This window comes from Pteropus medius, unplaced genomic scaffold (assembly GCF_902729225.1).
Source record: "Pteropus medius unplaced genomic scaffold, Ma_sr-lr_union100, whole genome shotgun sequence".
NCBI lineage: Eukaryota > Metazoa > Chordata > Mammalia > Chiroptera > Pteropodidae > Pteropus > Pteropus medius.
Window position 1 is genome coordinate 3,613,632 of NW_024355327.1, and position 15,280 is coordinate 3,628,911.

Sequence of the window (15,280 nt, forward strand, 5' to 3'; positions counted from 1 at the left end):
TTATTCTAAAGATATCCTGTTTTCTTTTGATTTAGCCAGCTGACATTACAATTGTGAAATCAATGAAGAATCCTCCATCTGGTGTTAAGTTAGTTATGGCTGCTATTTGTGTCATGAAAGATATAAAACCAGAAAAAATTTCAGATCCTTCAGGAACCGGAGGCAAGGTAAAATTAGACACAAATTTAAATCATATTCATGAATGTATAAACTACTTTATAGCAACTATTATCAAATTAAATATTAACAGTACCCAGTTCAAGGAAGTAACATTGCTTTCCAGATTGAATGGATTCAGGATAAACTATGTAAAACAACTACCTATATTTATTCCAGGGTAAAAGTAAGGCAGTATAGGATCAGAAAAATGTGTTTCCAGTTGATTCCATCTCCTTTTCTGTCTATGCGGGATTCTCCATTATCATGGCGGTGGAATTGAATGAACACTGAGATACCTACACTTTTCCAGCTAAGATTCTCAAAAGTGTGATATATAACCACATAGGCGTTGTTTTTGAGCATTCAAAAATTCTGCCTAGTTACAGTATAGTGAATTTGTTAAAACCATGTGCTCTGTAGCCAGAATGTCTTCAGAAAACCCAACCCTACTACTGGTGTGACCTTGGACAAGATATTTAACTTCTGTGGAACTCTGTAAAAAAGAAGATTATTTATCATAATACCTGCTTCACAAAGTTAATGTGAGGGTTAGATTAGCCAATACATATAAAGCTCTTATGCATAAAGCCTCATAAACAGTAAGCTCACAATAAATGTTAGCTGTTATATATAATAATTATTGAAGGCTAAAATGGAAGGCATAGCATCCATCTTAATCTAAAGTTATCAACTTATTTTCTTTTCAGGTTTTTACAATACCTGGGTTTGAATTCCTGAACTGGAGAATTGGGATTTTTTTTTTTTTTTTTGGTCATTCTTTCTTCATTGAGATAATAAAGAAAATAAAGATAATAAATAAAATGAAACTCTTTCCTTACAAAGTTATTCTCATTACACACACACACACACACACACACACACACACACACACACCCCACACACACACACATGCAGCACCCCTATCAGGTTTCTGGAAGTAGGAAAAAGAATGTTAAGTTGTTTAACATCTTTCACTAGGACAAGTATGTACCATGCTCTTTATCTTTTAAGTGGCAGAGTAATGTATAATCATCTATCTACTTTCTCTTCTTTATTTCACTTGGGGAGCCTAGGGAGGTGAGGTGGTTGTTTATAAGAAAAATGTTTGCCACCTGTCTTAGTCCATTTGGGCTGCTATAACAAATTACATAGACTGGGTAGCTTATAAACAACAGAAATTTATTTTTCACAGATCTGGAGCCTGGAAAGTCCAAGATCAAGGCTCCAATAGATTGAGTATCTGGTGAGAGTTTGTACCCTTGTTTATAGACTACTGTCTTTTTGCTGTGTCTTCACATGGCAGAAGAGGAAGGGAGCTATCTGAGGTCTCTTTTTTAAGGGCACTGATCTCATTTATGACCTAATGACCTCCCAAAGACCCCCACCCCAAAATACTATTACATTGGGGATTAGGTTTCAGCATATGAATTTTGGGGATGGGGTGGAACACACATTTTCAGTCTATAGGACTACGTTTCTGGGTTGAAAGTTAGGAATAAAAGAAAAGTTGAAATAATAAAAATATTTTCTTATATGAAATTTTGATGGTGTTTATTCTAGTTGCTTTTCTTGTTTTCTAAAAATAATTATTTGCCTTTCAATGTTAAATTTTTATAAAAAATTGAATATATAAGTTCATGTTTATATTTTAAATATTTGATCTGTATAATATGTGATAGGGGAGAGGAATCTCTTTTATTTCCAAGAATATGTAAGTTTAAGTTTCGAAAGTATGTAATGTCTCTGAAAAATATATCTAAAACTTCAAGAAGAAAACTTTTATAGCAAGCATCTTTAATTGTACATTTAAGAAGTTTTCATAAATTTTATTTATAGGTATTAGATTACTGGGGACCTAGCAAAAAACTTTTGGGAGATATGAATTTCTTAAGAGATTTGAGAGAATATGACAAGGACAACATCCCAGTGAGTTTCACTGAATTTTTTTTTTTTGTAAATGTAAATTTGCCAAGATGTGTAAGATCTTTAACATTATGTAATATTATATAAAACATAAGAAGATATTCCATTTTTGGATTAAAATAATAAATAAAGGAACATTCTATTAATGACTATATTATAAATTCTTATAATGCATAGGCCCACTTCTCTTTCAGACCATTGAAAGTTATTTAAAAAATTTCTGTCTTAGTGTACAGTTGACATGAAAGAGTTCTCTAAGTGTCTTTTTATAATAGTTTATTAACAAATCTGATACACAAAGTTATGTGAGATAAAAAAGTATAATGCATTCTTTCTCATCCAAGGTTTTATTTATTAATGTTTAATTGTTCTTTTTCCCTGTTTCCATGTTTTCTCAAACTGCAAAAGTCTTTCAGTTTTTTAAAAGAAAATTTTGCCTCAATATCTGTAATAAGTTTGCATATTTTGCTCACATATGACTTGTGTTTCTGCTACAGTTATGTTTATTTAAAAATTAACTTTGTTTTTTAAAGATAACATAACTTTTTATTCACGTTTTTTTTACTATGTATGATTATTTTTTTATCTTATAATTGTGTGCTATATGTTGAAATTTTAAGATCTAAATCTTTGTTTTGTAGGTGACTGTAATGCAGAAGATTCGTGGTGAATACTTAACAAACCCTGAATTTGACCCCCCTAAGGTTGCTAAAGCTTCTTCTGCAGCTGAGGGTCTGTGTAAGTGGATCATGGCTATGGAAGTATATGACAGAGTTGCAAAGGTATTTTGAGGATCAGCATATCCATTTTCTATTGAAATAGTCCCAGAAATTAAAATCTATGCATATATTTTCTAGTTAAGACTTTTCTAAATGTGCTACCAGAAAGAATTCTTCCTGCTGCAGCATAAACATCAGACAATGATTGAGTACCTAGTAGATGAAGAGAACACTTGCATGTGACATGACCTAGTTGGGACTAGTGTGAGTGGTAGTGCCGTGGGAGCAGGGATGATCATTGATTGGAATTAGCCAGACTGGCCTATACCTATAGGGACCTGGGGCAAAAGAGAATTAGAGTTTGATGAGGGGAGGGCAGAAGCAAAGAAAAATTGAAAACATCAAAGGCAAAGTGGCAGATTAAAAAATTAATTCAAAGGTTCAGAAGTAAGAAAATCTAGTAGAGTTAAGAGGCAGAGCATGGAAAGATCCCCTGACGCAATGGCATGCATTGATAGGAAACCTTTTATGGAGTATCCACTGGGGCCAAATTCCTGGGAGAGCAAAGAATGCTTATGAGCAGTTTGTAAATTTGGCAAGCAAAGGAACTGAGGAGACACTGACCTTGTCCTCTGTAGCTTGCAGGAAATATAAATAAAAAGGCAGATGAAAATACATGGTAGCATGTGTTTAGAACAACCTCAGAGTATAGAATGAATGATCAGTCTGTAACAATTGGAAAGATATTCCTAATAAGGTATATATGCCTGTGGAAAGGTAGGGACTTTGATTGTTAGCTTCAGGGGAGTAGACCTATATACACTTGTTAAAGAAATTAAATTAATTTTATCTGGTATATCCCTCCATTGAACATCTTGTCTTGCCCACAGTAGTCTCATACCAAGTCTGTGAGCTCTCAACCTAGATAATTTTCCCATGTCCCACAAGGAATGTGGAATCTTCTGGATCCTTTCTATAAAGAAGAGAAGCCAAAGCATTCAGGTTCTTTCCTGACTTCCTACTCTATACCTCCTCACTGCCATTTTAATTCTGATGCAGCTGCCCCATGTTGTTACGGAGGTTTTAAAGAAGGTATCCAGCAAGGTCTCCTCCGAAGTCAAAGGCAGAAAGTGGAGCTTCCTGCTTTCTATTTATTTAACATATTTTCCCCTTCAGGATTTCAGCCCAGAGGAGAGAAAGTGGGACATTCGGTGTCTGATACCTTGCCTCCCTCTTTCTTTGCTTTCAGCTTTATTCATGGCAGAAGACTTAGGCCTCTTTTCTTTCAAACTGACACATAATGTTTGGTCATCTTCTAAATTCTATCAATGGCTTATAGCACAGTAAATGATAAAGTTGCAAATCCCATTGTTGATATACTAATGAGCATAATAAAATAAGAACTTTGTAAAATCCTTTTACTCTCAACAAAGTGTGGCTTTTCAAGATTTCTTGAGAAAAATTCAATTTGGTAGTAAATTTAAAAATCAAGGCTTTCTTTTTCTTTGTATTTCTATCACAGTCTTAACCCCCACAAGGCAAATGTAAGCCTCAGCTGACTGAGAAGAAGATCGCAGACTTGAAAATGCAAAAAGCAAAACAAAAAGAAAACAATAATCAAAGAAAAGCACATCCATATATTAAACATTTATAATCCCTGTCTTTCTGTTTTTGGCAACAGTTGCATGGCAACTTCTTATTATTTTGAGATATTTTACTATATAGCATACCATTTTTGCTACATATTATAACATTTTGTTAGTCCAGAATAATTTATTTGTTTTATAGATGACAATTTGCTAGTCCAGAATGCTGTATATATTTTATAAGGCATATAAATATATTTTAATTTATTTATATATACAAATATATAAGATTTAAGGTAAAATGTTTATTTTGTATAATTATTATAGGTAGTAAGTGTATGTGTAATGATAAACATTTTTAATCCATAATATCTCTAAAGGATTATATAGATGTCGGCTTCACAGAGTACACATCACAGCTGTATAAATTGTTCCCAAACAGGTAGTGGCTCCTAAGAAAGCCCGCTTAACAGAAGCTCAGAAGTCCTTAGCTGAAACAATGGAGCTTTTGAATCAGAAGAGAGCAGAATTGGTAGAAGTTGAAAATCATTTGGAAAACTTACAAAGAATATTTATTGAGAAAACTGATGAAAAGGCTCGTTTAGAAGATCAGGTAGAACTCTGTGCTAAGAAACTTGAAAGAGCCTCAAAATTAATTGGAGGACTAGGTGGAGAAAAATCAAGGTCAGATTTCTGCTCATTTTAACAATATTTAAGAATGTCAGGCTTGAATATGTGACTTTCTTTGTGTATTTGTTATTATTACTGATTTTAAAATGGCTGGTTGAGAATGTAGGACATTGTACAGGCACCTGGCCAGGCTTCACCAAACAGAATATCAATGTCAGGAATATTGTTTGCAACTTGCTTTCAAATGTTTCAAAGAGAGAGACAGAGACAGAGACAGACAGAGACAGACAGACAGAGACAGAGACAGACAGACAGAAGGAAATAAGGCAAATGATAATTTTTAATCTAAATGGTATGTGGGTGATCACAGTATAATTCTTACCAATTTTATGTTTGTTCAAAATTATCGATAATAAAATGTTGTGGAGAGAGTAATGGATGTGTGGCTCACTTTGTTGAAATTTATTTCAAAGAAGATATAACCGGCTTGATCTAACAAAGCCAGTTAGCTTTCTTCTATTTATTTATCCTGAGCAGCCAGTTATCTCATTAATTAATTATACTTGTTGAATGAATTGCTTGATAAGGTAATATGTCTTTGACTTTATAGTACAGATTAGATGATTTTGGAATATACCTTTTTATTGTAAAAGCTTCTTTAAGATAAAAATATCAACCCTATCAGTAGTAGGTTAGCTTCTATACAACTTAAATATAATTTTGTAGAGTGAATTGCAAATATTTCTAGGCTTTACAGACTAACAGTAAATACTGAAACAAAGCAGAGCCACTAGACCAAATTGACTTGAAGACAATTATTAGACAAAATGCCGGCGTTCTTTTTGTTTTTGCTTATTCTGAAGGGCCAACTCCTGCAAGAAATGCCTAATATTTTAATAATGAAGTGTAGATTGTCATTTGTATAATATAGATATGTTATAGCGTGTTAGTACTAGAAGGGACCTAACCTCTTCATTTTATAGATAAGCAAGTACTCAACATTTCATGGCTTTTTGTTTTATACCAGAAGCCCCTTTTCCTTTCAATTATTGTCTTCCACCATTCTCTGAAGCTATTTTGCTTTTGATTTATCTCACAGATGGTCTCAAGCTGCAGATGACCTTCAGATAGTATATGAAAATTTAATTGGTGATGTTTTAGTATCAGCAGGAGTAATAGCCTACCTTGGTGCTTTCACTTCTGGCTTTCGACAAACATGTACAAAAAACTGGAGCATGTTGTGCCAGGTAATGTTTTTATATTTCACAAATTTATTTTTAAAACATTTAAAGTTCATTTTAGGATATTTGGGTTGGGGGGAAGATAATAAAGACAGAGAAGGGAAGAAATAATTGAAAACTTGGGGTCTTTCTTTTTTGGCTTCTTGTTTGATCAATAAAATACTTTCACAGTCCAACTTTCTTTTTATATATTTTATTTTTGTACTTAAATATTTTTTAAATTTTTTTATTACAGTTGATATTCAATATTATATTAGTTTCAAGTGTACAACATAGACATTTATATAACTTACAAAGTGATCCCCCTGATAAGTCTAGTACCCACTTGTCACCATACGTGGTTATTAACAGTATTATTGACTATATTCCCTATACTGTACTTTACAGCCCCATGATAGTCCAACCTTCCATTTGTTTTTTTTTTCCTGTTCTTTAGAGTTATGAAATAAAATCTAATGACAAATCAATATTTTAATTTTAAAATGTTCCAATCAACAAGATGAAAGAAAACATCAGATATTTGTTTATTTCTTACAGGAGAAAAAAATCCCATGTTCAGAGGAGTTCTCATTGAGTAAGACCCTGGGTGATCCAGTAAAAATTAGAGCTTGGAATATTGCTGGATTGCCAACAGATACTTTCTCCATAGATAATGGAGTGATTGTTAATAACTCCAGGCGTTGGTAAGGAACATAAAGTATATATTTTTCAATGACTTTATTTGAAAGTTTTCAGACATAGAGAAAAGTAGAAAGGATTTTAAAGTAAGCACCCATAAAGCTATTACCTCCTAGATCCTGAGAGTAACATTTTATTATTCTTGCTGCTTTATCAGATATTTATTCACATCTCTATCCATTCATCAGCTCATCCTTTTTTATGCATTTTAGCATAAGTTGCAGGCGTAGGTATACTTCCCCTCAGTATTTCAGCATGCATATTCATTAATTAAAGTTCAATATTTGTTTTTTCTTTTGAGTTAGAATTTACAGACAATGAAATCTACAAACTCTAAGAACACCATTCCATGAGTTCTTAAAAAAATGTATTGTGCAACCTAAACCTCTATCAAGATACAGAACATAACTAAATCCCAGGAAGTTTTCTTATGTCCTCTGCCAGTAAATTCTCGCCCTCACCCCACTGTAGGAAATTCTTATTATGATTATTTTCCACCATAGGTTAGTTTTGCCTATTCAAGAACATCATATAAACTATTCATACTGTATGTGCTCTTTTGTGCAAGGCTTCTTCCATACATTCCAGCATAATGTTCCTATTTTTTGTTGCTGAGTAGTATTCCACTGTATGAATTTATCACTGTTTATGCATTCTCCTATTGCTGGACACCTGGGCTGTTTCTAGTTATTGGATATTCAATGTATAGTACCATCAAATTATTATAACTTGATAATTTATGCAATTTCATGGATATCTTTTTTAATTGCTATCACTGATAGTATGATAGCTATATGAATTTTCCAAATGGTGTTTAGTGGTAGTCTTTCATTTATATTACTTTGAAAAACTTGGGAAATTACTCTCATCTGAGAAATAGTTTCCTGTAAATGGTTATTTAGTCACATCGTTATCTAATTTTAGCAGTCTTTTTGTGGGACCATACTATGGTAGGCACTATTGAACTCATATTCATGAAGTACTGTTGTAAGCACCCTATATCCTCATAAACTCCTGTGAGTTAAGTATTATTCCATTTTACAGGTGAGGAAATTGAGGCCCAGAGTGATTTAGTAATTTGAAATTTAGTAAGATAACTGAATTAATAAATGGTCAAGTCAGAATTTGAACCAGGGCAATTTAACTTCTAAATTCTTGTTATTAATTACTAGGTTAAGAAAAATGTGAAATAAGATACCACATTTACTATCTTTAAAACTATAATTAAAATTTCAGTCTTCTTGGAATATGAGATACATTAAAGATATCAGGAAATCTTACATTCTAAAAGTTTGAATTATCATTTGTTTATATTCTTTGGAAACTTTAGTAGATACTTCAAGACATCTAAGTATCCTTTATATTGATAGTATTGTTTTAATAAAATAAAGATGTGTGTAATCGTATTTTGAGTGTCTGTCCACTCAAAATTTTACCTGACACTGAACATCCTTAGGCTGAAACTTCTACACAATTAGTAAAATTTATTATATTCTGAGAAAATATATTTAGCTATTTAAAAAATCTGTTCTCTGGTAGAGCAGAGAAAGTTCTATTTAACAGAATATTAGACCCTGATTCATTATTAATTATATTTTAGAACTATTTTCCATTAATTTGTCAGCCATTCTGATTTTTTTAAAAATTGCACTTCAGAAAGTGCTGTTAGATATCTATAAGTCTTAATTAAAATTTAATTAAGGTTTCCAGGTTGTATGTAAAATGAGGAAAACAATCTGTCATTTTCTGACTCTTCTAATAAAGTAATATTCCAATAAAGTTAGTCTTTGTACTTGTTATTTTTGGACCAGCTAGTCAAAAGGCCATGATCTGGGTAAGTTTTGAGGGATGAGTCTCCATCCTTATAGCCCAGACTTCACTTCTTGCCACTTGGGTCCAGTGTAGTCATCTGTGGCTATCATCCTTCTTGACACTAATCTAAGTGGCCACAGAGGCTTAATCTCTCTGTATCTCCTGACAGCAAAACTCAGTCATATAGCTAATGTTTACTCTTTTGGTTACTCACTTAAAACTAAGTGTACCTCAGAGAAAAGTTGAGCCACGAGGCCTCTGGAAGGTGAAAATTGGACTCCTCACCCCCAGCTTTCCCTCTCTAGCTGTAAAACCTGTCTTCTGTGTTATTTTCTGCACAGCTGCCTCATTAGTCTATCTTTGATGATATGCTGACCCTGTTTTTCTGTGCATATGGCCATTTACTACAAGAGCCTCAATTCCTAACTTTACAAAATATATCAGTTGAATAATATAGATTAACCTTGAATAATATAGATTAACCAGGACCATCAAGTCTGACTTCAAATTCCTGTAAGAAAAAAACTGATTGGCCTAGCTTGGACAATTATCTATCCATAGGTCTACTCACCTATGGCTGAGGGCCAAGCCATTATAGTAACAAACATGGGTATTGGAGATCAGGAGTGTAGTTCTCAGAAAAAGAGTCATGATCTGGGAAAGCAGTGTGCTTTTTACAATTAGGAGTTTGGTGTTTGCCTTGTCTTGCATCTTTGGATGTGATGAAAGGCAAGGATCTAATTTATTTTTTTTTTATAATGATAGCCATTTACCCCAGTATTGTTTATTGAGTTATCCATCCTTTCCTCACTGATTTGTAGTGCTACCTTTGTCCCTTCAGTCTTTCTTTTAGTGAGGACTCATAAATTGATCTGAAAATGTCTTTGTTTTCCTCCTCACTTTTAAAAGAAATTTAAGTCAGGTTTATTGAGGTATGACTTATATACAGCAAAATTCATCCATTTTAGATATACTGTTTTATGAATTTTGACTAAGGCCTATGGTCATATGATCCCTGCCACAGTCAAGATGCAGAACACTTGCAACCATTTGAGGGTTTTAAACATGGCGGTTATATGACCTTTTTTCCGTTTTTTAATTGAAATATAATTGACATAATGCTCCTGATTTGTAATAAGAATATTTATACCATTTATACTTAATGGAATTATCGATACATTTAGATTTAAATCTAAACCACCTTGCTAGTTCTATTTGTCTCTTCTGTTCTTTATTCCTTTTATCTTCTTTTTTTTTGCCTGGCATTGGATTATTTAAATTTTTTATGATTCTGTTTTATCTCCACTATTGGCTCATTGGTTATACACTCTCTATATTTAGTGTTTGCTCTAGAGTTTACAATATCCATCTTTAATTTATCACTAAAAATTTTCAAATAATAACATACTACTATACATATGGTATAAGAATATTTCAACAGTATAGTTCCAAATACCTCTATCTATTATGCTGTTGTATATTTTTCATTTTCATATGCTATAAATTCCACAATCCATTGTTAGTACTTTTGCCTTACACAATAATTTATCTGTTAGAGTGATTAAGAAAAAATGTCTTATATTTAGCTTTATTTTTTCCCTAATTTTGGACTTCTTAATTTCTTTGTGTTGCTGTTTGGTTTCATATTTCTTCTGTCTGAAGAATATTTTAAACACTTCCTGTGAACACAACTGTTGGCAGTTAATTCACTCAGATAGTTTTTATTTCATCTTCCTTTTGAAATATATTTTTTGCTGGGTTTATAATATTTTTAATTTAATAGCCAATATTTAAAGCATAAACTATTTTGATTTTTATTTACTTTTATTTTTTATTAAATTTATTGGTTAATACAATTATATAGGTTTCAAGTGTATAACTCAATAATATATCATCTGTATATTGTATTGTGTGTTTACTACCTGAAGTCAAATCTCCTTCAGTCACCATATATTTGAACCCTTTTACTCTTGACTATTTCCTCCCTCTCCCCTTACTTTCTGGTAATCACTAAATTGTTGTCTGTGTCTATGAGTTTTTGTTTGTTTATCTTGTTAGTTTTATATCCCACATATGAGTGTAATCATATAGTTCTCCACTTTTTCCATCTGACTTGTTTCACTTAGCATGATTATCTCTAGACCCATCCATGGCGATGCAAATGGCAGTATTTTATCTCTTCTAATGGCTAATAAATATTCCATTGTATAGATGTACCACATCTTCTTTATCCAGTCATCTATCGAAGGGCATTTTGGTTATTTCCATGTCTTGGCCACTATAAATAATGCTGCAGTGAACACTGGGATGCATGTATCTTTATGAATAAATGTTTTAAAAAATTGGGGGTAGATATCCAGAAGAGGGATTGCTGAATCATAGGGTAATTCTATTCTTAATTTTTTTTGAGGAACCTCCATACTGTTTTCCGTAGTGGCTGTACCAGTTTACAGTCCCACCAGCAATATATGTTCCTTTTTCTCCGCATCCTCTCCAACACTTGTTATTACTTGTCTTGTTGATAACAGCTGTTCTTACAGGTGTAAGGTGATTATCTCATTGTGGTTTTGATTTGCATTTTCCTAATAGCTAGTGAAGTTGAGCATCTTTTCATATGTCTGTTGGCTGTTTGTATGTCTTCTTAGGAGAAGTGTCTGTTTAGGTCCGCTGTTTCTTTTGTTTCATTGATGGTTTCTTTTACTGTGCAGAAGCTTTTTAGTCACCATACACCAAAATTAACTCAAAATATATCAAAAACATAAATATAAGACCTGAAACAATAAATTACATAGAAGAAAACATAGGTACTAAACTCATGGACCTTGGTTTTAGAGAAGATTTTATGAATTTGACCTCAAAGGCAAGGGAAGTAAAAGCAAGAATAAATGAATGAGACTGTATCAAACCAAAAACTTATGGGTTTAGAATTCTGAGTTGATAGTTTTTGAAGTAGCTTTTTTTTTTTTTCCTTTAAAGATGTTGCTCCGTTGCTTCTGGCTTGTACAGTTTCTGATGAGAAGTCTGCTTTTAATCTTATTTTAGTTCCTTTTCATGTATTGTGTCTTTTTTCCTCTGACAACCTTCAAGTATTTATCTATCTTTAGTTTTTAGCAGTGTGATTGTGATGTGTTTAGAGGTTTGTGTGTGTTTTCATCTTGGTATTTTTCCTGTTTGAGGTTCTCTGAGCTTCTCAAATCTATTTAATTTTCTCCCTCTTCTCTTTCTGGGATTACTTACTTTTGTGAGTCTTCTTGATTTTGTCCCAAAGCTATTGGATGCTCGGTTTTGCTTTTAACACCCTTGTATATTTTGGGTTTCATTCTGGGTAATTGCTATAAAACTATCTTCAGTATAGTTAGTAACTATATTAACTGATTCTTTTCTTAGTTGTGTTGAGTCTTCACACAGCCCGTGAAAGTAACTCTTTAGACTTGACGTATTTTTTATTTATAATATTTCCATTTAACTCTGTATAGTTTCATCTCTCTGCTAAAGATCATTTCTTCAGGCATATCGTCCACACTTTTTACTAGCTCTTTTACATTTTAATCACTGTTATTTTTTAAATCTGTATTTTAAAAAGTATTTCCAACATTTGTGTCATCTCTAAGTATTTATGTTAGTCTCCTAAGAATGTTTTAGGGTCTTTCCTTGCTTATTTAACTATCTTATAATATTTTATTTAATGTCAGATATCATGGGTCTAACAGTAGGGACTGAGCTAAATGGTGTTAATTCCTGGAAATGGGCATGCCTTTCTTCCATCATGCCATCGGTGCAGAAGTTTTAGTCCATCTACTCATGAGATGAACTGGTTTCAGTTTCGTTGTTGCTATAGTAAAGTTCAGGAGACTAGAGGCTTCAAATTAATCTATTCATGTGTACATACTTAGAATGAGAAGTAGGGTTCTGGAGTGTTTTTCTCAGTGTTAAGAGTTTTACCTTCAGCTTTCAACTGTTTCTGAATGCCCATCACACAGAGGGGTTCTCTCTGTACATTTTTGCTCTTACCCTGGAGGTAGATTGCTGTTGCTTGGTACTCCATGTTAGGTGGTTTTGTGGGTGGAGTGGAGGTTCTCTATTATTCTGATTCTTAGTCTTAGGAAGGCCTTGTACATGTGGGCCTTCTAACTAGGACTTTTTCAGCCTTTCTGCCTCTCCTTCCTATGACAACTAAATTCTGCCTTCTACCTGTGGTTGGTCTTGAACAGGAGTTTCCCACCCTTTTGCTAGAGTAAGAGATCTCTGCTTGGTAAAGGTATAATGTTATTAGCCAAGACATTTTCTTGCTCCCTACCCCTGCTACCGTGGAGTTGCTTTTCTTTTGCTCTTGCTCCAGCTGCTATGTGTGTTTTGTCCTTACTTCTTCCAGGATTCCCAGGCATATTATTGGCCCAGTACATGTTAATTTACCAGCTTGGAGTTTCCTGGATTATGTAGCTAGTGTAAACTTGCATCCTACACCTGCTTGAAATGTAGGCCTATGGTTATAAATTCTCAGGGGACGTTTTCCCAGCTGGAGTGAGACAGGAATCAAAACCCTTCCTTCTTGTCTCCTAATGCACAGAGTTGGATTTTTTTTCTATCTGTGATTTCACTAAGGCTTTTGTGGGTTTAAGATTAATACAGGGGTCTCAGTTCCAGCTTCTTACCACATCTGAACTCAAGGAACCTCTAAGTTATTAGAAGTCATATCTCCCTAAATCTAGTTATCATTTCAGCTCACATACTTACTACTCTAGAATTCAGTTTTGTCTGTGTTTCTGGCACCTGTGCTTTTCTGTATGTATGTATTATATATATATATATCTCTTAAATGCGTGTTACCTATGTATTTTTTAAATGTCATATTTTATCCACCAGTACTAGGTAGCTGGAGGATTTTCAGGTCATTTAGCCAGTCATGCCACTGGAACCATAGTTTATAATTAATCAATTCTTGTTTTGCTAGCTTAAATTTCTAGAAATTATCTGTTTCTAATATTGTGCAGTGGTTGAGAGCAGTACAGACTTTGGTTTCAGGATATTTGGATTCATATTTTTCTCTTATCACTTTCTGTCTTGAGATTTTGGTAACTTACTTGACTTCTCAATGCCTCAGGTGCCCCATCTGTAAATAAGGATAATAATAATTCCAAACTCATAGGAATGTTGTGAGAAAGTGCTGCACATGATAAATGCTCAATAAATGTTAGTTTTTAAATAGTTATCATCTTCAAATCCTCATTAAATGTCAATACCTCAAATTCTGTCTTTGCTTACTTTTTAATCATGATGAAAATACTTACTATGCTGCTTTATTATTGTTTATTAACACATCAGTCTCGCTACTTAGCAGTAACGCTTTGTTTTCCCCAAAATTACTACCTCTGTCAGAAGCATAAATGTATAATACTTTTTTCTTCAGACTTTCCAAGGATCTCAAATATAGGCTAAAATTATTTTCACACTAACAATAAGGTGCACTTGGAATACAAATGCCATGGCATGGTCTTATCTCTCTGATGAATACAGCAACTCTATATTCCAATTATATTTGTAAACTTATGCAAGGTTGTATTAAGTAGGAGTTCGATTTCTTTTAAAATATAAAAGAATCTAGTTATCACATTACAGAGAACATAGATTTGGGCATTACCAAGAACACTGATTAGCATTAAATGTTAATTTATAGAAATTGTTACTTTTTGCAAGGGAAACAACAAATACTGTATTTTTCTTTTTTTTAAATTTTTTGGGGTGACATTGGTTAATAAAATTATATAGGTTTCAAATATACATTTCAATAATACATACGTATATTGCATTGTGTGTTTACCTCCCAAAGTTAAATTTTCTTCCATCACCATATATTTGACCTCCTTTACCTTTATCTATCTCCCTCTGCTTCCCTTTCTTGTATTTTTCTAGGAATAAGCATATATATAGAAGGAAAAAAGTCCCCTTAAATAGATTTTTGGTACATGTAGTCTAATTACTAGGCAGCTTTTAAGCAGTTGTATGTAAAATAACTTTCTTATTCCCAGAACTCATTTCTTCTGTTTGCTGTGATAGCAAAAGTAGATTTTAACTAGTGTCTGGACCTTTTTGAAATGCTTTCAAGGGATTTCAGTGCAATTTGAACTGAGAAAGAAAGTAACCAAGCAGCTAGTATTAGATTGTTTGTCTTTTGGAAAGCAAAGAAATAAGAATAGAGTTATCTGGGAGTAGTTGATTAAAGAACTTATTTCTAAGCAAAGGAAAGGGGATTTTATCCCTTGAAACAGAATGTCTGGGAAAGCCAAAATGACATGAAATAGGAACTCTTCTTTCTGTGCTAATATTTTTAAAAGATAATTTTATGCACTATACCAAATACAAGTGGAACTTGAGACAACATCATCACTGAAGAAGAGGAAAGCACATCATATTTTGAATATCTGAAACTATGAATTATGTTTTTTCCCTAAGGTCTCAAGCCAGTGTTTTCTTTGTGTGTTGTTTTTTTAATTTTTATTTTTCAATTAGAGTTGACATTCAGTATTATTTTATA

The 15,280-nt window shown here is 32.9% G+C and overlaps 1 protein-coding gene across 1 annotated transcript in view; it reads left to right on the top strand.

The window, feature by feature from the left end:
* The window catches only part of DNAH12 (dynein axonemal heavy chain 12), a 209,958-nt gene that overhangs the window by 144,608 nt on the left and 50,070 nt on the right, over nt 1–15,280 (top strand). The window contains exons 52-57 of the mRNA XM_039858619.1: nt 36–167; nt 1,996–2,085; nt 2,724–2,864; nt 4,830–5,071; nt 6,117–6,264; nt 6,796–6,941. Coding sequence (XP_039714553.1) covers nt 36–167; nt 1,996–2,085; nt 2,724–2,864; nt 4,830–5,071; nt 6,117–6,264; nt 6,796–6,941 — 899 coding nt within the window. The remainder of the gene's footprint in view (nt 1–35; nt 168–1,995; nt 2,086–2,723; nt 2,865–4,829; nt 5,072–6,116; nt 6,265–6,795; nt 6,942–15,280) is intronic.